This window comes from Plasmodium yoelii (genome assembly GCF_900002385.2).
Source record: "Plasmodium yoelii strain 17X genome assembly, chromosome: 13".
Lineage (NCBI taxonomy): Eukaryota > Apicomplexa > Aconoidasida > Haemosporida > Plasmodiidae > Plasmodium > Plasmodium yoelii.
Window position 1 is genome coordinate 981260 of NC_036185.2, and position 26466 is coordinate 1007725.

Sequence of the window (26466 nt, forward strand, 5' to 3'; positions counted from 1 at the left end):
ACCAAATAAAAGTTATTACATAACTACTCGATTTATTATACATTATTGATTTTACATATACACAATATACTCCTTATAAGTATATATGTACATTCATATTAATTTATTTAAGAAATGTTCTCATTGTAATAGATTAATCTAATATGTTTCCAAAGTTGCTATCAAAATTATATATCAAGAAAAATGCGAACTATAAGGGAACATAACAATGATAGCAAATAATGTTAAAAAAGTTTTTGTTGCGGGTTATGCTCGAACCCCTATAGGTTCTTTATGTGGAACACTTTCTCAAATACCCGTTCATAAATTAGGTTTTAAAAAATAAAAAAATAGCACTAAAAAATTATATTTTTTTACTTATAGATATTTTTTTTATTGTTGTCCATATTAATGCATATTAATTATTTTACTTATTTGCTTATTTTCCATTTTTTTTTTCGACACAGCTATACCCACAATATTAAAATCACTAGAAAGAAGTCAAATAGAAAAAGACATAGTTGATTGTGTAATTTTTGGGCAATCATTTTCTAGTGGATGTGGACCTTTACCTCTTCAAAAAATTCTTGTTTCTACAGGTGCGATTGTATATGTTTTTTTATAACAAATTGACATTTTCATTAGGATGTCTGTATATGTATTTTACCAGGTTTTGTCACATATGTGTGTGCTTTTATATGTTGTTGGCATCATTTATCAGCATACATAATATTCATATTTATTATTTCCACCTAACATATTTAAGCATATATATAAATCCAATTATAATCGTATTTTTTGCGGCTCAATTTTTATCCTCTCTTAGGTATTAACATGAATGCCAAAACACATCTTATTAATAATTTGTGTTGTAGTGGATTAGATTCAGTGACCTTAGGATATGATTTAATAAAATCAGGAAAAGATGTCTGTGTTGTTGGATCAATGGAATCAATGTCTCAAAGTTCATTTTTTTTGAAAAAATTAAGAACAGAAACATGCAAATTAGGGAATGTTACTTTTAATGATAGTGTAATACATGATGGATATGAATATATATCAAATAATAAAGAATTAAAAAAAAATAATAATATGGAATTATTTTGTAAAAAACATAAAATTCCAAGAATTGACTTAGATAATTATGTTATAAATTCATATAAAAGAGCAGCAAATGCATATAGTGAAAATTTAATACCACAAGAAATATTTCCTTTAATAATTCAAAAAAAAAAAAATACATTAGAATACGAAAAAATAGTTATTGACACTGATGAAATATATAAAAAATGTAATATTGATAATATTTGTAATTTAAGTAACGAAAGTATTATTACAAATTATAATATAGCTCCATTTGCTGATGGTGCATGTTCAATAGTTTTAATGAGTGAAGACAAAATTAATGAGCTTGGTTTAAATCCATTAGTAGAAATTGTAGCTTATGACAATGCTTCTGTACAACCATGTGATTCTCCTTTAAGTATTTCCTATTCTATATTAAAATGCTTAAAAAAAATTAATAAATCTTTTGTTGATTATTATGAAATTAATGAATCTTCAGCATTAGATGTTATTTTTAATGTTAAAAATTTGGGTATAGATATGTCTAATGTAAATATTAATGGAGGAGCTTTATCATTGGGACATCCAACTGCTGTATCAGGTTCAAGAATTCTTATATCATTAATAACTATATTAAAGAATTTTGATATGAAATTTGGTTGCGCATCTATAAATAATTATTTAGGTTCTGCGACATCAGTTGTCGTGGAAAATGTGTAATCACCATGTTTTGTTTATATAATTAAATGATTGAATATTTTGTATATTATTTATATATTCTTGTTTTTTTTTGTCATTATATCTACTTATATGAGAACACATATTTTTATATTTTGGTACATTTTAATATTTTTGTTTAACACTTAAACTATATTATATGCTAATTTGCATATTTGAATAATAAATGATCATATAATTGATCATGTACGAATGTTTGGGGTAATATGATTGTATTTGATCATAAAATATAAATATATACAAAAAAAAACGAGTAAATAAACAAATTAATGAAATCAAATAAAAATTAGACATAAAAATGATATTACAAAAAAGTTACTATAGTTTATATTAACAATATGCAAATATGAAAAATATAGGCATATAGTTTTTCTTTTTTATTATACTTAAATTTCTTTCAGCGAATCAATGCACATAACATTCATCAAATTAGTATCTTCAAGTGAATCACTAGAATATGACCCTGCATCATTGGAATTTGCATTATGCAAAAATGTTTCTTTTTTTTTTTTTTTGATACATGAATATCTTTTTTTATTAATTTTTGATTTATATACATAATTTTGGGTGTCTTCCCCTTTATTTATGTTTTCTTTAAATTCATTCTGAGGTTGGGTAAAATGGTTGTTACCATTTTCTTCATTTGAAGAATAATCAGTATAAGAAATATTATTCGTGCAATTTTCAAAACTTAAAGATTCTTTATATGTTATTACATCTTCAGATGAATTTTTTATTCTTTCATTTTTTTTATTTTTATGCTCAATTTTATTATCATCATAATTTGATTTATCCATTTCAAAAGAAGAATTGTTTTCATCGCCTCCATTGAGAAAATCTGTTTCGTCTTTTGTTTCAATATGTAACAAATTCTTATAATCATTTTGATTTATTCCTTTCTCCAAAAACCGTGATCTTCCATCATATAATGTATCATCATTATCATTCTTAATTTCCATCGTTTCAGAACTGTTAATATATATTTTTTCATTTTCTGGTTCATTTAAAGAAGACAGTTTTTCTTCCATTTCTGTGTCTCTATTTTCAGCTTTATCAATTGAATAGTTCTCCATATTTTCTTTTTTTTCACAAAATAATGATTTTTCTTGGCTATATTCTTTAGGAATAACCAAATTTTCATCATCTATTGTCTCCATTTTCTCATAAATAGGAATATCGCTATATCCAGAATCCTGTAATTGTTTTGTACATGTATTTTTTTCGTGTTTTTCTATTTCATCGGATGCAAGAATTTCATCTTTTAATTCTTTATTTTTCATATTAAAAAAATTTATGCTATCAGCAATATTTTCATATGTATTTTTTCCAAAACATGTATGTTGTATATGTTCTATAAATATGTTAACTGCGTGTTTATTATTTTCGTATAGTATACATTCTTTATTGTTTCCATAAAAATTTAGTTTTTTTGATTTATTTTTATAGTATATTACACTATTATAAACATTTGAATTATTTTCATTATATAAACTGGATAACTTATTACTACTATTATTATGTGGATTCATATCTAGTTCTTTTTTATTATCCATTTTTTGAGTGTTTGCGTGATCAGTTTTATATGCATCATTCCCATATGTATGTTTTTGTTCATTTAAATTATTTTTATATTCAAATAATGTTTCATTTTTTTGATTTACATTACTATTCATAAGTGAATTTGATGCTACAAAAGGATTTCCATCTAATTTTTTATAATTTTGATTGCTTTTCGTTATATTTACATTATTAGAATTAACATCATGAATCCTTGTTTCATTTGTATTCGTATTTTTTTCGCAATATTTTAAAAAAACTGTTTCAATAACATCATATACTCCTTTATTTTTTAATACACTAATATTATATACTTCTAATGATACATGCTTATAATTATTTATTTGTTTATTAATTATATCTTTCATAATGTTTGACAATATTTCATTATTTTCCAACTCGTCGCTAGATATAAAACTTTTATTATTAAGCTTGATATTATTTATAATTTTATTGAATTTATTTATCATAGCTTCTTTTTTAATTTCACTTTTTTCGTCATTTTCTTTTAATATAAACTTTTCCAGTGGAGTATTATTTACAATAAATAATTCAACTACCCTTTTATATAATAAACATAAATAATCATTTAAATATATATTATCATTCGATAAAAAAAAATTCTTAAACTTTTCATTTTCATATATATCTAAAGACCTTATATAATTGTATATGCAAGGTGAAGAATAATATGAGAATTCTTCTGATTTATTTGCCAATATAATAATTGGTTTTATAAATACCTTATCATCTTCTACACCATTTTTTTCATCTTGACATTCTTCTGTTTCCTTTTTCCTTTTTTGTTTTTTTTTTATGCTATTAATTCCATTTGTACATAGATAACATAAGTATATAATCAATTTAAATATGTTACATTCACATTTTGCATCAATTACATAAAATATAACATCCGTATCATCATAATAGCAATCATGAATATTTATAGTATTGGTTTCGGTTCCTTCTATATCATATATTTGTAAATTCCTTTTATTTACACATATTTTTTTTGTATTAAACCCAAGCGGGCAACTACCATTATTACCATTTATTAAATATTGTGTATTTATTATATCATATTTACTTTTATTGTGATAATTTGCTATTAGATTAAATAAACTTGTCTTTCCTGAACCGCCTTCACCAATAATTAAAATTCTCAATTCTTTCTGATTTCCAGAATTAGAAAAATAAGACTTTAATAGAGAAAACATATTTTCTCTAAACTATCAATTTTAAAGTATTTTTTTTATTTTTGAAAAGCGTCTTATTTGTTTTCGTTTAGCATTTATCGTGGTTAGAGTATTATGTTTATCTTTTATTTGTGCGCAGCTTTTTTTGTTTGCTTTAATTCAATGAATGCTATTGATTTTACGAATTTCACACATTTTGGGGGGGGTTATTTAATATATATAAATATGGATAACTCAGAATACCTTCAAAACTTCTCTCGATATGTTATTTGCAGTTTTCTATTTATAAATTTTTATTCTATGGAAATTTTATTCATCCCTTTATATGAATATGTATTATATATCGATTTTTCAATCTCTTCCTCGATTATTTGTTTATGTAACTAATAAACTTGCTATCTTTGGCGGTCATGAGTTAAATTTGTTTACAAAAAAAAAAAATATTTGCTATTAAAAGACTATTACATTGAATGATAAAATATTTTATCATTACTAATATTACTGCTATTTTTTAACAAAAAAAAATAAAATTAAGCTTGCATGATTAATATTACCATCATTGTTATAGCTGTTATTTATATATTTTTTATATTTTTTTCTATATAAAAATTCAAAAATGATTTATTTAACTTTATGAAGCATTTTGGTATTATCAAATAAAACGAAAATATTTCATCATTTTTTATTTTCAAAAATTTTCATTTTTGTAAATATTTCAATAATAAATTACCTCAGGAAATTATGTGAATAAAAAAATTAAAAATATAATAGTGTACATGTTTAGTATATATAAAATATAAAACATGGAAAAATAAATTAAAAACGAACAATTTAATCCCTACTAATATATTGATATTTTACTATAATGAAATTTTATGTTGTATTTCACATTCTTATTACATTTGAATAATATTTCCCATATATTTGCATGTATTATATATAAAACAATATTAAGGACCTATAAAAATATACAAAATATTTTTTAAAAATCCGAATAAACATTTATACTATTTTCCAACATTTTTTCCGTCCCTTACACATGATTTCATAATTCGAAATGTATATAAAAAGAATGCGTAATACATTTTTTATACTACAAAATCTTTAATACTAATAATTTTCAAAATTATATACCTGTCTATGAATATTTCATTTTAATGAAGGAACCATATTTAAAGAATATAAAAATATATATATTATAGATTTAACAAATATGAAAAGAGAGGAAATACCTTTAGCACATATAAAAATATATATTACATATTCTCCATATATATATACATACTATTTAAAACATGCGCTATACATTAATCCCATACTTAATACTATATTGAATAGGACAATTTTATAACGAATATACAGTACATTCGTATTTATAGAATTAAACACCTATGCATATATATATAAGTGGTATATTAGTTGTGGTCCCCTTATTATAATGCTGTGTATTTTGTTTTACCCATACTGACATAGATGGTTAATTTTTTTCCATTTTCAAACAAATTGTATCTAGGATGCATTAATACTGTGTATAACATCACACACAAAAACACAATGATAATAATAATAAAATAATGAATAAATTTTAAAAAATAATGGATGATAAAACATTTTTCGAAACATTATTATTTCTTTTGACTTTTCCTTTATTTAAAGAAATTAATTATTATAATTCCTCACACAAAATATGTTATTGATGTATACATAATATAATGTTTATGGCTATATGCAATTCCTCAGGCTTATTAAATGGTTATATATATAATTATATGTTTTCCAAAAAAAAAATAATATAATAAAGTAAAATGCATTTATAAAATTCTCTACATGGTAAATGTTTAAGAAAACACAATTTTTAATTTCACACTGGTTATCCCAATTTTATATTATTTTTATTACTTTTCTCTAATCATAAAATCCGCACTTTTATTAAAATTGCATAATATTAAAAAAAAATAAGAAATACATATATACAAATAAATTGTGTAATCATTTAAAAAATTAGCAAATTTCAACTAGTTTAAACAAAAATAATATATTTCAAGCTTTTTAACAAATTATTATATAATATATTTTTATACCCCTTTGATAGATGCCTATAGTTTTCTATGTGTACAATCACTTGAAAAAAAAATATAAAATATCAAGCGCTCTACTTACTACAAGCAATATTTTTCTTTATTAAACAATTTTTAGCTATATAAAGAATACATTTATTTTTTATACATAATAAAAAATAATCCTTTAAAATATTAGTTTTTCCACCTATATAAAGGAATATGCATAAATATATTAACGCACTTCGAGGAGCTTGTAAAATTGGTTACCCAAATATTTTTTTTTTTTTTTTTTATAAGGAATAATTTATAAAATATTATGCATATATCATATCAATGGATTATATTACATACAACCTATTATAATGTATACGCTTCACTTTTGGTGATAATTATGTATTTGTTAAGCTTAAAAAAAACAAAACATACTAAGTATATATATAGAATGAATACAGTTTAATATATATATTTGTGCATGAATTTAGCTTAATTTTTTTTTTTTGTTCGGAATATATATATACTCACTAACTAAAAAAACGTGTTAAATATGCGTACTATATATGCATATTTTTTAATGCAAAATTAAAAAAACGTAGAATAATAAAACAACATTGCTATTATTTTTGAAATTAAAAAAAAAAAAACCAAAACAAAATAGTGAATTATATTAAGCACATATATATTAATTATATATATTTATAAGAGTATGGAAATTTATTAATACATAAATATGCTTACAAAGATATATAAAATATTTTGATGCATAATAATACAATTAAAATTTATGATATGAAATATTTTTTATAAAAAACTTTATTTAAAAAAAAATAATTAATTAATATATATACATGTAGAGCATATGAGTCATAGAAAATATAATAACAAAGTATTATATGACTAAATTATACACGATATGCCATTACTTTATTTTACATACTTGTAAAGAATTATATAAAAAAAAAATAAACATATAACAATATATTATTATAGGAAAATAATATATATAATACTGTATTTACACAGTTGAACAAAATTTTTAAGAATATAAAAAAAAAATATAAATATTTTTTCATTTTAAAATAATAGAACAAAATGGTGAACTTTACAGTAGATCAAGTTCGTGAGATCATGAACAAAACAAAACAAATTAGGAACATGTCCGTTATAGCACATGTCGACCACGGAAAATCAACATTAACAGATTCTTTGGTATCAAAAGCAGGTATTATATCTAGTAAGCATGCAGGAGATGCTCGTTTTACTGATACTCGAGCAGATGAACAAGAAAGATGTATTACCATTAAGTCAACTGGTATATCCATGTATTTTGAACATGATTTAGAAGATGGAGAAGGAAAAAAACCTTTTCTTATCAACTTAATTGATTCACCAGGACACGTTGACTTTTCATCAGAAGTTACAGCAGCATTAAGAGTTACAGATGGTGCTTTAGTTGTTGTTGATACTATTGAAGGTGTATGTGTACAAACAGAAACTGTTTTGTATCAAGCTTTAGGAGAAAGAATTAAGCCAGTATTACATGTTAACAAAGTTGACAGAGCATTATTAGAATTACAAATGGAAGTTGAAGATATTTATCAAACTTTTGCAAGAACTATTGAAAGTGTAAATGTTATCATTTCTACATATACTGACAAATTAATGGGAGATATTCAAGTATATCCCGAAAAAGGTACTGTATCTTTTGGTTCTGGTTTACAAGGTTGGGCATTTACTTTAGAAACTTTCTCAAGAATATATTCCAAAAAATTCGGTATTGAAAAAAGTAAAATGATGCAACGTTTATGGGGTAACAGTTTTTACGATGCTAAAACAAAAAAATGGTCAAAAAATCAACAAGAAGGATATAAAAGAGGTTTTTGCCAATTTATTATGGAACCAATCTTAAACTTATGTCAATCAATTATGAATGATGATAAAGAGAAATACACAAAGATGTTACAAAACATCGGAGTTGAATTAAAGGGAGACGATAAATTATTAACTGGTAAACAATTATTAAAAAAAGCTATGCAATTATGGTTACCAGCAGGAGATACTTTATTAGAAATGATTGTTACTCATTTACCATCCCCAGCAACTGCACAAAAATATCGTGTTGAAAATTTATATGAAGGTCCCATGGATGATGAAGCAGCTAATGCTATACGTAATTGTGATCCTAATGGACCATTAATGATGTATATATCAAAAATGGTGCCGACATCTGATAAGGGACGATTTTATGCATTTGGTCGTGTGTTTTCAGGAACAGTCGCTACAGGACAAAAAGTTAGAATCCAAGGTCCACATTATGTACCAGGAGAAAAAACAGATTTATATGAAAAAAATATTCAAAGAACTGTATTAATGATGGGTAGATATACTGAACAAGTTCAAGATGTACCATGTGGTAATACATGTTGTTTGGTCGGTGTTGATCAATATATTGTAAAATCAGGAACAATTACTACATTTAAAGAAGCACATAACATTGCTGATATGAAATATAGTGTATCCCCTGTCGTCCGTGTTGCAGTTAAACCTAAGGATAGCAAACAATTACCAAAATTAGTTGATGGTCTTAAAAAATTAGCTAAATCTGATCCATTAGTTTTATGTACTACTGATGAATCTGGAGAACATATTATATCTGGTTGTGGTGAATTACACATTGAAATTTGCTTAAAAGATTTAAAAGACGAATATGCACAAATTGATTTTATTGTTTCTGACCCAGTTGTTTCATATAGAGAAACTGTTACTGAAGAATCAACAATTACATGTTTAGGTAAATCACCAAATAAACACAATCGTCTATTTATGAAAGCTTACCCATTGGCTGAAGGATTACCAGAAGATATTGATAAAGGTAAAGTATCCGATAAAGATGACCCCAAAACTAGAGCAAACTACTTACACAGTAATTATCAATGGGATAAGAACTTAGCATTAAAAATATGGGCATTTGGTCCAGAAACTATTGGTCCAAATCTTTTAACAGATAATACAAGTGGTATACAATATATGAATGAAATTAAAGTACATTGTGTAGCTGCTTTCCAATGGGCATCAAAAGAAGGTGTGTTATGTGAAGAAAATATGAGAGGATGTGAATTCAGAATGTTAGATGTTCATATGCACGCTGATGCTATTCACAGAGGTGCAGGTCAAATTATGCCCGCTTGTAAAAAATGTATATATGCATGTGAATTAACAGCAGTACCAAGATTAGTAGAACCAATATATCTTGTCGATATTAGTTGTCCACAAGATGTTGTTAGTGGTGTATATAGTGTTTTAAACAAAAGAAGAGGTATTGTTATATCTGAAGACCAAAAATTAGGAACACCATTATTAAAAATACAAGCACATTTACCTGTCGCAGAATCTTTTGGTTTCACATCTGCATTACGTGCTGCTACATCTGGTCAAGCATTTCCACAATGTGTCTTCGATCACTGGTCTGTATTATATGATGATCCTTTTGATTCAAATAAAAATTCATATAAAATTATTATGAACATTAGAGAAAGAAAAGGTATCAAAGTAGAAATGCCACAATTGGATAACTACTTAGATAAATTATAAACTGCTTTGAAATTTGAATATCATTTGTGGTTGTTTTTAGCACAGAGTTTAAGAAAAGAGAAAGTTTTAAATCAAAATTATATAGTAGTCTACTAAAAAAACATCAAAACGATGTAATACAAACAAATACAGCAATATAGTAATTCTTAATGTATGTATCTGTAGTCACACAGAGATTTATTTTTGCACATGCATGCTTGCATGTAGTAGTCCAGTAAATAAAACTTGACATATATTTACTAAATTAGTATTATTGTCATTTATTGGCATACATAAAAATGCATGATGCATATAATAGTGTATATATTATTTTAGGATATTTTTTTATTTTAGCTGAAATATGTACATAATATTATAAATTCATTTCGCTTCATATAATAAGATACACAATGCATTGTTTTACATCTCACTTCATATATATGTGCTACATGTATGCATATTAAAACTCAAAACTTTTAAAAATGAACAAAATATAATTCCAATATTTTAATGTATTACTTATTCAATGTGGTACACACATTATTGTAATTTAAAATTTTATACCAATTTTCAATTCTCTTATTGGGGGGTACTTTTATGGGCATTAGTGCAACACAATTTAAATAGGTTATCATAAATTGGCATATTGCTCATTCTTAAAAAATAAATAATATATGTAATTATCTATATATTATATGAGAGTACGTGGTGATATATTCTACATAATCGTACATGTTGTCAGCACAAATGATGACTAAAAATATAAAGAGAAATGTCGTAGTTATATTACATATATTTTTTATTCCCCGTTTCCTTGAATTTTATACTATATTTATATAATGCATCGTATTACAATACATATATATTAATATATCACTGATTACTTTAAATGAAAAGTGAATATTGCCGCTCGCAACTTTTTTAAATTTATTAATGAGTTAAATTTATAATCAAATTGCCTATTTAAAATTTACAAAACAAGTAAAAATAATTGCATGAATTATAAAGGTAAAGAAAAACAAAACGCAAAAAAAAAAAAAAAATAAATAAATAATGAATGTGTAAATAAAAATATATAGAACATGATATTGAATTAGCAAATATATTGATAAATAAAATAACAATTGAATTGGTGCACAAGCTAACAAATAGAGAAGAAATATATTTGAATAATGAAATAACTTCTAATAACTTGATAAATTTAGCTATTCGTATTATAACATAATTCATTTGATGGCATAGATAGGGAGCAATCAGGAATCCTAAAATTTTTTTCTAAAGTAAAAATTTGATTATTTATCATTTGCGTACATTCATCAAAAAATTTTTGTTTAATTTTTGAAACCATTTTTAAACAATTTAACATTTCCTTCTGTGATTTATTCACTTTCATTTGCATGAGTTTATCATCTCTAAAGTTAACCGTTTCTTTTAACAAGGATTGTAAGTTTTTTTTATAATCACATTGCTCCATATTCAAATTATTCATATCATTTTTACAACAAATATTTGAATCACCTAAATTTTCTGAATTGGTATTGCAAATATGTGTCAAATTACAAGATTCATTATTATCATTAATAGGAATTATATTATTACTTCCGTTGTTTAATAAGCATTGGTTTTCATTACTTTCATTTTTCGTATTATTATCAATAATATTTGTTTTTCCATTAACTTTTTTATCCAAAAGGTTATTTTTATATTCTATATCATCACATATAATTGTTGTTGTTTCAGCATTGTGTAGTTTATTCATTTCATCCATACTTTCCTGATTAATTGTTCCTTCAAGGCATTCAAATAAATTATCATTATTATGACCATTATTGCTTTTCTTATATTGTTCATTTATTATATTCACACCATTATCATGTGTAGTATAACAAGTTCCCATTCCGTCAGATTCACCATCTTTATTATGTTCCACAATACTATTCCCTGTTGAGCAATTGTTAATATCAATATGACTAAAGTTATTAATATTGGTACTATTATTTGGTGACTTATATAACATATCTGTTTTTCTGGTTACTTCATTTTTGCTCATCATATGATTATCATGATTTATATTATTTACGTAATTTGGGCATAAAGAATTATATTCATGATTTTTATGAAAATTCATATTATTATCTTTATTTATTAATGTATGTTGATCTATTTGTAATCCATTATTATAATGGTGTTTGTTTATATCAGCATCACACTCTTTTATTAATGAGTTTTCTAAATCGTCACAATAATCATTATTGTATAGCTTATTAATTTGATAACAACTACTACTATGATCTTTACTTATATTGTTCATTTTTCTGAACAATTCAGTGTAACGATCTAGCAATAATTGATCCTTTTCTTCCATGGGTTCATTTTCTTCAACATATTTTGATGTTCTATTTATAACATCCTCACATATTTCTCCATTTTTATGTAACTTATTAAGAATAATTTTTTCTCTTCTTCCTATTTTGCTTCTATCAATAATATTATTATGCTTATACAATTTAGTAGATATATAATTTTTGTATAAGCTTTTTTCAGATACATTATGATATCTTCCATCCGAATAAAGAGAATAAAATATATTTTCATTTTTTAATGTACTTTTTATAAATTCATTTAATTCATTACATATAAAATCAATAGTTTTATTAAAATATAATTTATTTATATTGTATTCGTTTGAAGTTTCTTCCTTTTTATTATTATGTGCATCATCTTTTATATTATTTGTTTCTTGACATATTCTTTCTTTATCACTTTCACATATTTTTACACTATCATCATTTACTTTTAAATTATTGTTACTTGTTTGATTGCTCTCCAAACATCCATTAGTTTGGTTTTTCTCTTCTTCATTCAATTTAAAGTTGCACAACTTATTCTTAATACATTCAGGATTATTGTGAGAATCATTTTCATTATTTATATTGTTTAAAATTTCTTTATCCTTTGAGTTTTCTAATTTGTGTTCATCATTTTCATCTTCGATAACAATTTTATGATTATCATCTTTATGCTCAGTCTCAGAAAATTTGTTTATATTGTTATCTGTATTATTATGCAATTCTTGAATTGGATTTTGATTTTTCGCAATATAATAATCACAATAAATTTTATATTCTAATTGATTCAACTTATTTAATATTTCGTTATTATTATTTAGAATATCTACAATTTTTTTCATAGCATAAATAGTGTGATCAACGTTATGAATATTAAAACTTTCTGTAGAATATTCATCTTTTAGGGAAATAGTTAACTTATTTTGTACATTACCTAAAAAGGATAGCATACTATTATAATCTATATCATCAAAATTATTTACTTTTTTTAAAAAATTAATAAATTCTTCATTAAAATTAAAAACAGTGTTAATACTATTAACATTGTTCATAAATTCTTCTTTAATTTGATAGGGTTCATTTGTGAGTGTTTTGTTATTATTTGTTTTAATTTCTTTGTTTTTATTATTAACATATATATTATTTTCAATTTCTCTTGAAACATTAGATGCATTATGAATGGTATTATTTTTGTCATTAACTGAATTATTATAAATTGAAACATACTTTGACATTTCATTTCTAGAATTTTTATTCCCATCGTTGCTTCTTCTATCTTTATGTTTTCTTTTTGTATATTTTCTTTTTTTTAAAAAATTATTATTATTTGTAAATTCAAAATTCGGATTTTCAACTTCATCTTTATTCTGAATAGTGTATTCCCCATTATGTTTTATTATATAATTATTATTTGTATTATCAACATTACCTTTATCAATATTTTCTCTTTGAAAATTTAGACCATTTGATTGCCTATTATAATCGACTAAAATGTTACTATTATTGTTGTTATAGTTAGAGGAAAATTGTAACACTTGGGTATTTTCATTCTTAATATCACCAATTCCCATATTATTAATTTGGAGCCCATGCATAGGATTGGTACTAGTATCAATGATTCTCTCATTTTTAGGTTCCATACCATTTTCTTTTATATTTAAACCTGTCACAGAATTTATTGTATTATTTACGTTTTTCTTTTTTCTTCCCCTCTTTTTTTTTTCAATAATTGGAAGATTACATTGACCATTTAAAGAATTTCCATTATTCAAATTATCACCTAACTCAATAGAATCCCCAAGATTGCTATTGTTAACAAAATTATTATTATTCAATATATTTTCATTTTTTATTTTTTTCTTTCGACCTCTACGCTTTACTTCTACTACAGTATTAGTATTAGTGGGATTGTTTGTGTTCATAACATCGTTAGGTATCATATTTTCATGACAAAACATAGGATTTTCCTGTTTATTATTATCCATTAAATAATAATTATAATTAATTTGATCTGTTTGCATACCATTATATAAATTATTATTTATAAAATCATTTCCATATACATTTTGATAATCATTTAACGTTGATTCAGAAGGTTGAATAATACCATCCTTTCCCATAACATCACAATAATAATATGGAGGTCTGTCATACATATAATAATTATTAATATTATTTTTGTCATTATTATTGATGTTATTATCATCGACATTTAAATTAAGCATATTATGGTCATTATCGATGTTTTGCATGTTTTCAAAATTATTCATACTCGAATTAAAAAACATACCTTCATTTCCTTTGATATCATTTTCATAACTATTATTACCTTTTCGGCCTCTTCTTTTTTTACCTACTTCTTGTTCTATAAATGAGTGGTATTTAGAATTTTTTACACTCACTCTTTTCGCAAGTTGAACATTTAAATCATTATTATTTGGAGCTATTTCTCCTCGTTTTTTTCTTCCTCGTTTTTTTGGAATTGGATTTATGACATTATTTAGTACCTTTTGACCCTCTGAACAATTATTTATTTCTATATCATTACTTTTATCCGGGTTTATATTTATATTTTCATTTAAATTATTTATTTCGTTTTTTTCATCTGAGAAATTTTGGTTCGGTTCATTGTCAGTTTTATTATTAATTATGTGTTCATTAGTTGAATAATTATTATTACCATTCATTAAGTTATCATTACTATTATTCTGATTATTAAAATTATTTAAGTAGGAAATTTCGACATTTTCCTTAAATTCAGTCATATTTAAATTGCTATTCATCTTATTTATAGTATATGACATGTCTTTCACTACATTATCTTTAGTATTAGTGTCATTATTGTTTTCATTTTCATTGGTATTTCTCAATATGTTTTTAAAAAACATTTTACTATTATATTATTTCGTGGTGTTGATCTATTTCATATGTTACCTAAGAAGGCATTTGTTTCTTCTTCAAATTTGTATATATAAAAAATCGGGAATATAATATAACCATTATTTTCGTAAGAGAATATATATTCAAATTTAATTATAAATATATCTATGTGCGTATTTATATCTATTCTACCAATTAAAAAAAATATATATATATATATCTATATTAATATATGCACATATACTGGACAAAAAACAATTACAAAATCTGAAATATATGTTATAAATAAAATATATACAACAATACAAATAGCTATCGTTCAAATTATATGTATTTTAATATAATTTTGCACAAATTAAATAATATGCTGTTATCTTACAATATAATCAGTAAAAACAAAAAATTCAAAATAACAAAATTTTAAGTACTATGCGGAAAGAACAATATGCATATATACAACAAATATACATATATATATATTATATATATATATATATACATATATATATATATATATTCGGTATTTTATATTCCCTTGAATAATACAAATTTGTATTGTTATTAATAAAAAATAGTATATTGATATAAATTTATTAATTATAATAAAGAAGCATTCTATGCTTACTATTAATTATATATATTATATATATATAACATTAATTATATAAAAAAACGGTACATTACATATTATATATATTATTCTACAAATGACGACTATTAACTCTTTAAAAATATTTAGTAATTCTATATATATATGGTCTAAAAAATACATGTTTTTTTAGTTTTTTTTAGGCAATTTTTAATATTACAATAAAAGCTAATAAATATAATTAGAAAAAATATGCAAGCATTTATTATGTACTCCTAAAAAATAATATATATTACGGACCTAATAATGGTATTATATATTTTATAATATATATACTATTTAATATTAAATATGAATAAAAATTGCTATACTAAATAATATTACATAGGATTTATGATTTTTTATGTACAAATAAAGTAAAAAAAATTATATATATTTTTATTACCTGCTTTTATGCTATAAGAAAAGTCCTATAATTTCTCGAAACGTTTCTTCGTTGCTAATTGCGCATATTTACTTTTCTGTTTTTGAAGTTTTTTTTTCTTTGGCATCATTATATTAAATATATAATTTATTTATTTAATATAAAAATTATATAGTTAATTACATATAAAAAAATTATAAAAATTACCCTTTCGTTTATTTTTTCTACAAAAATTAATAAATTAAACTAACTAAAAATTTATAAAAACTCAATAAAGAATGATAAAAAATATAAGAGCAGAAAATGATTGTTCTATTGCTCTGAATAATATAATTCGTATTAAAAATGGCTACATTTTAATATAATATATAAATAATTCCTTAACACGTTTAAGTGGTAAATCATTGACAACATTGTCAGTTATATATGATAGCATAATAATAATATTAATCTTATAAATAAAAAAATAAGAATGGGATTTAAATGAGTATAACCATGTGTACATGATTAAGCTAATATAAATATTTCTATTAAATTAAAAAAAATTGTATAACGCATATATCGATTACATTCCATACTTTCTTATTTAACATATTACGCTCAACTTACAAATACATTGCTTAGTTATCCAATAAACAATTAGTTATATTTTAAAATGTTTTTTTTTTTTTTTTACGATATGTTGAGAACTCTTTTATATTAAGACATCTTATTGTAATAGGTGTAAATAATAAAAGAGGTTTTTATTTACATCTGAGTATAATCCTCTACAATAACAGTCTTTATACTATTCTTATATTATTTAATAAATGTATATACCATAGGTTATAGATATGTACCCCAACTGTGTTTTAATATGCTCAAATAATATTATAGCTTTTTTAATTTGATGGTGTTTTGATGCATTCATTATAATATTAAATAATAACATGTGTATATAACCCTGAGTTTTATACATAAGAATATTATATATAATAAGGAACTATTATTTAAAAGGCGTTGTTTTAACATTTGTAATTATATAAAACCGTTTAAGATATTAAAATAAAATAAATAAAATAATAAACTTCAAAATTTATTGATTTATATTTGTTTCGCAATTGCATACATTTGAATAAATATGCACACGCAAAAAAAATATTACGATAAATTCACATATGTATATATAAATTGTATTGAACACATCAGATGTATTATATATATGGTTTTATTTCTCACGTTTCTATACACAATAAAAACATTCAACTAATTTATAAAAATGTAGGCTTATTGTTTAAATTTTTATAAACATGTATTTATATCCATTCACATGTGCATGCATATGTATGTGGGTTATTATCCCCTTATTAGTAAGACATAAATAATAACATGCATGTTGTTCTTTAAATATGTTTTATATAAAAATGTGATTTTTTTTAAATATTATAATGTTACAAAATAAAAGTAAAATTATACATTATTCATATATAAAAACAATTTTTTCATTTTAATTTATTTCATTCGTTTATTTTATAATATAAAGCAGTAACTAATCTTTTACAATTATATTTTTTTAAAATCTTTCATAAAAAAAAAATTTGAAGACACAAAATAAGATAATTTTAAATCAATTAATGTTTCAATCATAATTTCCTAAAATCGATGAATATTAGTAAATAATTCTTTATTATTTTAGAATTCATCTTATCTTACACATTCGAGGTATCTCAAAAGTGTTTTTTTCATTTTTATATATTATTAATAAAATTTGTATAAAAATATATTGTATTATAAAAAGCATTATAGTAATGCAATAAGAAATATGCCTCAAAGAATTAGTTAAGTTAAAATATAAAAAGCATTTTTTTCTCTTGTGTAAGACAAAAAACATTATATGTTATTTCATTCTTTAAGCTTTTGGGTATATGTAGTACTATTTAAATATCAATATAATAAAAAATTATAACATTTATAATTTTCTGTAATATATTTTTGACTAATTTATTGTCATTCTGTATATAATCGTTCTTTTCTCGCTACTGTGCAACTAAGACTTTATGAATTAAAATGAAATAAAAACATATATTTGAAAAATAAAATTATACTGACCATATTTAAAGAATAAAAACAAAAATTTATATATTAATAAACTTATGGGTAAAAAGGAAAATATAATAAAAAAAATACATTCAGGGAGTTACATTATAATTATTTTCCACATGTTTTGCTATAATAATTAAAACGATATATTCATTATAGTTGTATATTGTGTAAATAAAACTATACTTATTATATTTTAAGGGGAAACAAACACATGTATTGATATAATATAGTGAAAATGAAACTTTTTATGAAAAATTATTTAATTTGCTCTATTATCGTATCATGGAATTATATGTTGTTTAACTATGGTTTTTTATAAATTTATATGAATATATGTTAAGTTCAAAATTATTTACAATAAACATGTATTTTTAACCTAAATTATGTATACAAATATTTCGTCTACTTGGTTAAAATATGTATATATGTATGATATATAATAAAATAAAAATATACACTAATACATTCAGAATAGCATAATTCTTATAAATTTTTTTTTCATTTGTAGTATGTTTATGTAAACTTTAAAATAAATATATTTTCTGTAATATTACCAAAAATTAATTATTTCATTCTGTACAAGTTAATTTTATTGTAATGAATACCCCAAAAAATCGAATTATATTAATACATGCACACATGCTCGAATTTAAACATATTTTCAAACTGGATAATCATTCTTATTTTAATAATATTGAATATTAATGCTTTACATTATTAGCTAAGGAAAAAATGTTTATATTAATCTTAAATTAAATTAAGCATTCATAGTTTTAATAAAACTTGCATTAATGCAAAATTTATAATAAAATCTGATAACAATATAGACCGTAATGCATTATCAAGATGATTCCCCTAAAAATGTATACCTTCCTTAAAATAATAATAATGATAATAATAATACGGCGCTTATAAAGAATATGATTCAAATTATTTTATTTTTAAATATAATAGGCGTATGTTACCATATCATTAATTTCCAAATTACAATATATATATTATACATTTTTAGGCAAATGGAAATGGAGATGACATGACATCACATGATGATGAAGTATACGAAAAAAAGACGATATAAAAAATAGTACATTTATTTTATATCTTTAGAACCATTACAACCTTTAAATTACTTTTATGTTTGTATTTTTGCTTTTTATTATAGACCCCATATTTTAAAGATGTTTGGGATAGTTTAGAAAGATATGAAGAAGAATATACACCATCTAATGATATAATAAAATATCACAGCCATTTACAAAAAAGCTTATACAACATTTTGTTTTCCATTAAATATTTCCGTACGTTTACAGAAACATTCCATTAAAATAAAATGAAAATTTTGATGTGTTTTTTTGAATGCCATAAATTTATATTATTATGTCATTTCAATATTATATTCCATATATTTTTAACAATTTTTTACAGGATCAGGTACTAAATTTTCAAAATATACTAAAGTATAAGTTCTTTTATGAAGCAAATATTATTCTAATTATAAAATTGTGCACTATTCCCTTTTCATGATTTATAAACATTATAATACCATAATTTAATTTATTTTTTTACAAAATATAGATGATATAAATATTGATTCACATTTTTTAAAACTAGTAAATAAATATGTAAAACTAAAACTACAAGGTTAGCAAAAGAATGTTATGCTTTTATTATGAAAAAAACTCATGCTTGTCTTATTTTTACATTTTCCCCTTTAAATAATCGATTTAATATGTCAATATATATATGTATGTTTTTATTAATGCTAACCTTAGGGAATCAAACAGACGAAAAGGACATTTCTCGACTAGCAAGGGTACTCATTAAAAAAATATTACACAAAGAATATTTATATATGAACACATCAAATGTGTGTTTTAGAGCACAGATTTAAATTCATATAACCTTTTTATTCTATTTATTTATGTATTTAAAAACGTTTAGTTCCATTTAAAAAGCCAAAAAGAAGATGATGATGAGGATGAATTAGTAGTCGATGAAGAAATTGGCGCATTCCCTACCAAATGTCCAATATCACAAATGCCCTTTGAAAACCCTGTTACACAAAGGTAAATTTGTTTTTCCTTATTATATGCACATATGTTTTATCTATATGGGTATTCATGAATACATAAAATCCTTCAATTAAAATATAGTATATATGATAACAATTTACAAGTATTTTATATTACACTTGTTAAACACCACACATTATTTATGTTAAATATTTTCACAAGTATACAACATAGTATAAATATATTTTTAACGCCTTTTAAAACACTTCAGATTTAGCAAAAATAGAAAGGCATGTGTGCACACCTTTGAAAATTCCTTTATTCTTAGATTAATGTAAAAATAAAAAGAATTCTTTAAAATATTATAAAATAAAAGAAATTTAATCCAATTACATTTATCATTTTCATATTTTTATATATCATATTTAGACAAAATAAAGACACAATAGAATGTCCAATAGCCGGTAATAATAATTAATTTATTAGTATATATCTTTTACTTTTTTATTTGTCATATTTATAAAACATATATCTATGAGTACATATATTTTACAGCTTGTAAAAAAAAAGTCTATAGAAATAGCTTGCACCCCGATTATGAGCTTCTTCATCACTCAAGGTTATATGCATACACGTATCACGATAAATATCTTTGACTTTTTTTACTTTCTTTTTATACATCTAATTTTTATTGTCTAAATTTGAAATTTTGTATTTTATAAATCATAATATAGAGAATGAATCTTTACATTTTAATATATAAAATATGCATACATTTTAATGTAGGTTTATGAAGTTTAGAGATAATATCACAGAAGCAAAAGAATATTTCGTAAAGCTTCGGAATGATGGTTTACAAAAATAAATTCATGAAAATACATTATTTATTGTGAAAACACTTGAATATCTCATTTGTATATGTGTTTATATAACATTAGTAATATCTCATACATTTTTTTTTTGTTTCTTTCGTTTTTTTAGAGGATAAAGGTTTCAATTTTGTGGAATAATAAAACAATAAATTTTTTCTTTAAAATCAAATTATTTTTCTCCTTTGTAAAATTATATTATAATTTTATTTTATTTTAAGTATTGTGCGAATATAATTTTTATATGATATATATACATGTGCCCATTTTTATGGTCTACAATTATTCATTCGTTTTTTTAAAACTTTTTATTATTAAATTATTCTTTATATTTAGCTTTTCCCATAAAATATAACTATTTAGTATGCTAAATATAATCATTGTATAATGCTTTATTTCACTAAATCCCTAATATTCCCAATTATATTCACTACAAGTGTAGAATGGTACAAATTGTTATAAAAAAATAGACCGAGGATTTTAACTAATTTTTAATTTATAAAAAAAAAAGACGTAAAACAATAGTATAAAATAGTAACACGACAAAATTTTTACAGTTTACATGACCTTTTTAATTGACATTTATTTTGTGAAGTCTTTACTTTTTAAATAATAACATAGAATTTGTTATTTTATTTATCTCGGTTCTTCATAGGAAAACAAATAATTATAAATTTTGTGAATTTGTATACAATTATAATAAACCTTCTTAAAACAACTTCGTTAAATGTATTATTTAATTCAAATAAAATGTTTCATGTTTAAATGAATAATATTCTACAAGTATCATTTTATACTTTTTATTTTATTACTATTATTTTTTTTATAAAATATTCGTATGTTAATATTCATTGCATATATTTTTTTTGCGCTATCATTCCAAATGCAAATAATTAAAAGTATAACATAATGAATACACTTGTAAATTTTTTACTATACCCTGAAATATATCCATATGATATATAAATTTATATTGTATGCGGTTACCAAAAAAATAACTAAATAAATGTTTGGCTAAGAAACAAATAAATCATATAATCTATTACACAATGAAATTACCCCCCCCCACCAAAACAATATGTATAAAATGTACGAATAAATAAAAATTCATTGATATATATATACTACCACCTTGATGAAATGCAAAGGACGAAATAATTAAGCATATAATTTTCCAGAACGTATTTTGATAAAAGCTTAAATTACATATGAATAGTTAAAAAATAATAACAATATAAATAAAACCATACATACATTACGAATTAAATTTATTCATAAGTATATATACATGGAAATGCATAAATTTGGAATATAAGATGTAATCATGTAATTAGTAAATGATATTATTATCAAAGTTATTATTACTTCCTGTGTTATGAGCTTCAATGAGTAATTGGAATATAGAATATTATAATTATTGTTATTATTATCATCCATCCCTTATATATATTTATGCGAAGATCTCTATTTTATTCACACAGTGCTTTGTTTGATTATTTATTTTTTATGATTTAATTTATAAATATATATACATGCATATTTCTTTTTAATGAAAAAATGAGTTGCATGTACTATGCCTCACGTTTGTCAAAAAACGAGAACAAAGGACCATTAGGCGAAAAGGAATATTTTGAAGACGAAGAAGAAGAAAAAGAAAAGATAAAAGTATTAATCGAGAAAATACGAACAAGTGAATACATTGTTGTACATTCCGGAGCTGGTATATCTACTAGTTCTGGACTGCAAGATTTTCGAGGTCCTACTGGAATATGGACAAATGAGTATCACAATAATAATAAAAATAAGAAGAAACATAATAAGAAAAAAAAAACAAAAAAAGAAGAAGAACACGAAACTGTACAAAATTGCGAAGATAATGAAAACATCATAAAACATCCCCAAATAAAGTATGATAATTCAAATGACTCATCCAATCAGGTTTCTATAAATAAAAAAGAACCTCATTTTCATAGAATTAAAGAGGAAAGAAATGAAAGCAATCATAATAATATCCATCAAAATCGTATCAAAACCGATGAAATCAATATAGATAATATATACGAAAGTTCAAATAATAGTCTTTTGGAAACACAAAGAAATTGTGAAAAAAAAGAAAACGAAAATCGTGATAACTCAAATCCTATACAAGTCGCATTAATAGATCAATGTGCAACTGAAAATACTGAAAATTGTCAAAGTTCTGATGAAAATTATGTAAAGTTTGGAAATAGAAAAAAAAAAGTTGTAGAGCTTCATTTAGCTTTACCAACCAAAACACATATTATGATAAAAGAATTAATGAATAAAAATATTATAAAATTTTTAATTACTCAAAATATAGATTCTTTACATTATAGATGTGGTACAAAATTTTCTCAAATATCGGAAATACATGGAAATATATTTATAGAAAGATGCGATTTTTGTGGTAGGAGATATTTAAGAGATTATGTTATATCAACAATAAGTTTTAAACCTACTGGGTCTTTATGTTTTTTATGTTCATTCCCTCCAATAGGGATTTGTACCGATGTTTTATTAGATTGGAATAATGCTTATGAAGATTTTTTTCATTTGAACTCTATTAAACATTCTCAAAAAGCGGATTTTCATTTTTGTTTGGGTTCTAGTTTTTATATTGTACCAGCTAGTTATTATCCATCAAAAAAAAAATTTGCAAATAAAAATTCATATAGTTGCTTAATTAATTATCAAAAATCGTCTCTATTCAAAGAACTAGATTTAAATATACATTCAAATGTTAACAACATATCAGATATAATTATTAAGGAGTTCTCTTTAGACCCTCTTGCTATAAGAAGTGCTTTGATGATTGTTATTAGATGTCAATTAATAAACTTTGATTTATTATGTGATCAAATGGTTAAAGTTAATAATATAGACAAAAATATACACAATGTACTAGACACAGAAAACGAGCACACTGATTATAATCGACATAGCTTTAAAACTTACACGATTAAGAAAGAAGAAATTGATAAAAATGAGCATACTTATATATGCAAAAATGAAACGGACAATCAAAATAATTATATAAACTGTTCAAATAATGCAAATGATAATAATTATAACATGGATAGTAATAAATTTGTATCTGATAATGTTATTTCGATCAACGATGATATAAACCAAAATAATGGAGCATCTCCTTTTTTGGATAAAGGAGAAGGAAGAGATGAACAAAAAATTGAGAATACAAATAAAAATCAATTATTTTTAATAAAGTGTTCAATGATTAAAAATATAAAAACAGGAAAATTAAATAGTTTACACAAAATTACAATAAATGAAATAGATAAAGATAAAGGAATATGGTTAATACGTACAAATTTTTCATGTATATTAGAAGTAGAGTTATGGTATAATTCTTATATTTTATTAAAACTCTTTTATAATGATAAAACACCATTTATCGAATTGAATACATGGGCTATTGATGTTGCATACACATATGGTGATGATATTGACGATTCTTATTTTAGTAATAATAAAGGAAATTTTAAACAATTTAGCCTAAATAAAAATAAGTATATGTCTAATCATGAAGAAGAAATAAAAAGAGGTGATAGTAATATAACTCCCACTATTATTAATGAGGAAAATGATAGAATGAAGACTTTCGAAATATATGATGAAGACAAATTGAAATCTTTTAAAGTTTCCGAAATATTAAATGAGCATGTTCATGTTGGATTCAATCCTAGAAATGTAAAACCTAAAAATAAAGTTCAATTGTTAGCAATTTTGAGTAATAATTTTGATATGAATAAATATGATAATTATCTTTCCTTTGAGTTATCCAATTCTATCAATTTATTATATAATTTATTTTGTATAATAAATAAATATAATGAAGAAAACAATTTTATTATAAAAAAAAAACATAATGATAATGAAAAAACAATACAATTTATTAAAAATCTACATTTATCAAAAAATATATATTTATATACTAATGATTTTTTAAATTTATTTAATAATAATGATAAAACAATTAGTCGTTCTACTTACACATTTCGAGAACGGAAAAAAAGAAATTTGGAAGATTTTAATGTATATTCATCCGATGAGAATAAAGAAAATACATCAAACTTTATCTTTTATGATTTATATATGAATGAAGATATAAGTTTGTATAAAATACAACTTAACAAAACTTTGATTAAAAAAGAAATGATTAGCAACTTATGCCATCATCAAAATATATCAAATTGTGATCAAAGTTTACTCAAAAGGGAAAATGTTCAACAAATTTCTTCAAAAAATAAAGATAATAATATAAATAACACAGTTTTAACTGAAGATCACCATTTTGGTATAAATAAAGAAGCACCTATAGACATAAGTACAAATGAAACGAAAGAAACTATATCAAACAGTGAAAAATGTGATATTTCAAATAAAAATTTGTTAAAAAATGAATTACCTTTTGCAAATCATACAAACAATGAAAATTGTACTATCACAAACCCTCAATCAAATAATGGTGACGTAATGTTTAATTCTAATACATCAAATATAGTAGAAACTTTAAATTGCAATTTTAAAGATGCATCAAACAACCAGGCTAGTAATATAAATATAATAATACCTAATTGTGAAGAAAGTGATAAAAAAAATAATCATAACAAAAAAGGTAATGAAATTCAAATTGAAAATACTTCGATTACGGAAAATAATATAGATGATAAAAATGGTGGTGAACATTATTCACAATTATTATTTTACCCCCGTTTGCTAATAAATAATAAATATAAACATGGGGAACTAGTGCATAAAATTCCAAAGTATATTAAGCCACAAAAAATATATACTCCATATAAGAAACTTTCAAGAAATAAAAAATATTCCAACACGCTTCAAAAATATAGAAGTGAAATATGGGAAAGTAGTTATCATGAATTTATAAATAATATAGATAAGGAACATATTGTTGACTCTATTTTGTATAAAGAGTTGCGTTATTTCCCTTTTTGGCTTTTAAATTACACCAACGATTTATTTGAATGTGTGTAATGAGGAGACATTAGATGGCTACAATATCATAAAGATGCTTTCTCTCTCCTTATGTGTATATAT

At 22.7% G+C, this 26466-nt stretch overlaps 6 protein-coding genes across 6 annotated transcripts; 4 read left to right on the forward strand and 2 right to left on the reverse strand.

Annotated features, from left to right (window-relative positions):
- Window positions 1–208: 208 nt before the first annotated feature.
- Window positions 209–1764, forward strand: PY17X_1318400 (acetyl-CoA acetyltransferase, putative; the record flags this gene model as incomplete). The annotated part of the gene is made up of 3 exons (XM_724739.1): window positions 209–311; window positions 447–578; window positions 806–1764. The coding sequence occupies 3 exons, from the start codon at window positions 209–211 to the stop codon at window positions 1762–1764; spliced, it is 1194 nt and encodes a 397-aa protein (XP_729832.1).
- Window positions 1765–2168: 404 nt separating this feature from the next.
- PY17X_1318500 (conserved Plasmodium protein, unknown function) lies at window positions 2169–4556 on the reverse strand (the record flags this gene model as incomplete). The annotated part of the gene is made up of 1 exon (XM_720711.2): window positions 2169–4556. The coding sequence occupies one exon, from the start codon at window positions 4554–4556 to the stop codon at window positions 2169–2171; it is 2388 nt and encodes a 795-aa protein (XP_725804.2).
- Window positions 4557–7684: 3128 nt separating this feature from the next.
- PY17X_1318600 (elongation factor 2, putative) lies at window positions 7685–10183 on the forward strand (the record flags this gene model as incomplete). Its single annotated transcript, XM_720710.1, has 1 exon — window positions 7685–10183. The coding sequence occupies one exon, from the start codon at window positions 7685–7687 to the stop codon at window positions 10181–10183; it is 2499 nt and encodes an 832-aa protein (XP_725803.1).
- Window positions 10184–11363: 1180 nt separating this feature from the next.
- PY17X_1318700 (conserved Plasmodium protein, unknown function) lies at window positions 11364–15398 on the reverse strand (the record flags this gene model as incomplete). The annotated part of the gene is made up of 1 exon (XM_720708.2): window positions 11364–15398. One exon carries the CDS (start codon window positions 15396–15398, stop codon window positions 11364–11366), a length of 4035 nt encoding a protein of 1344 aa, XP_725801.2.
- A 3920-nt stretch (window positions 15399–19318) lies between these two features.
- Window positions 19319–21507, forward strand: PY17X_1318800 (E3 SUMO-protein ligase NSE2, putative; the record flags this gene model as incomplete). The annotated part of the gene is made up of 11 exons (XM_022957067.1): window positions 19319–19348; window positions 19498–19539; window positions 19648–19783; window positions 20061–20126; window positions 20258–20298; window positions 20427–20551; window positions 20769–20831; window positions 20927–20961; window positions 21053–21116; window positions 21284–21348; window positions 21479–21507. The coding sequence occupies 11 exons, from the start codon at window positions 19319–19321 to the stop codon at window positions 21505–21507; spliced, it is 696 nt and encodes a 231-aa protein (XP_022813547.1).
- A 1416-nt stretch (window positions 21508–22923) lies between these two features.
- On the forward strand, window positions 22924–26403 carry PY17X_1318900 (uncharacterized protein; the record flags this gene model as incomplete). The annotated part of the gene is made up of 1 exon (XM_724317.1): window positions 22924–26403. The coding sequence occupies one exon, from the start codon at window positions 22924–22926 to the stop codon at window positions 26401–26403; it is 3480 nt and encodes a 1159-aa protein (XP_729410.1).
- Between the last annotated feature and the right edge of the window lie 63 nt (window positions 26404–26466).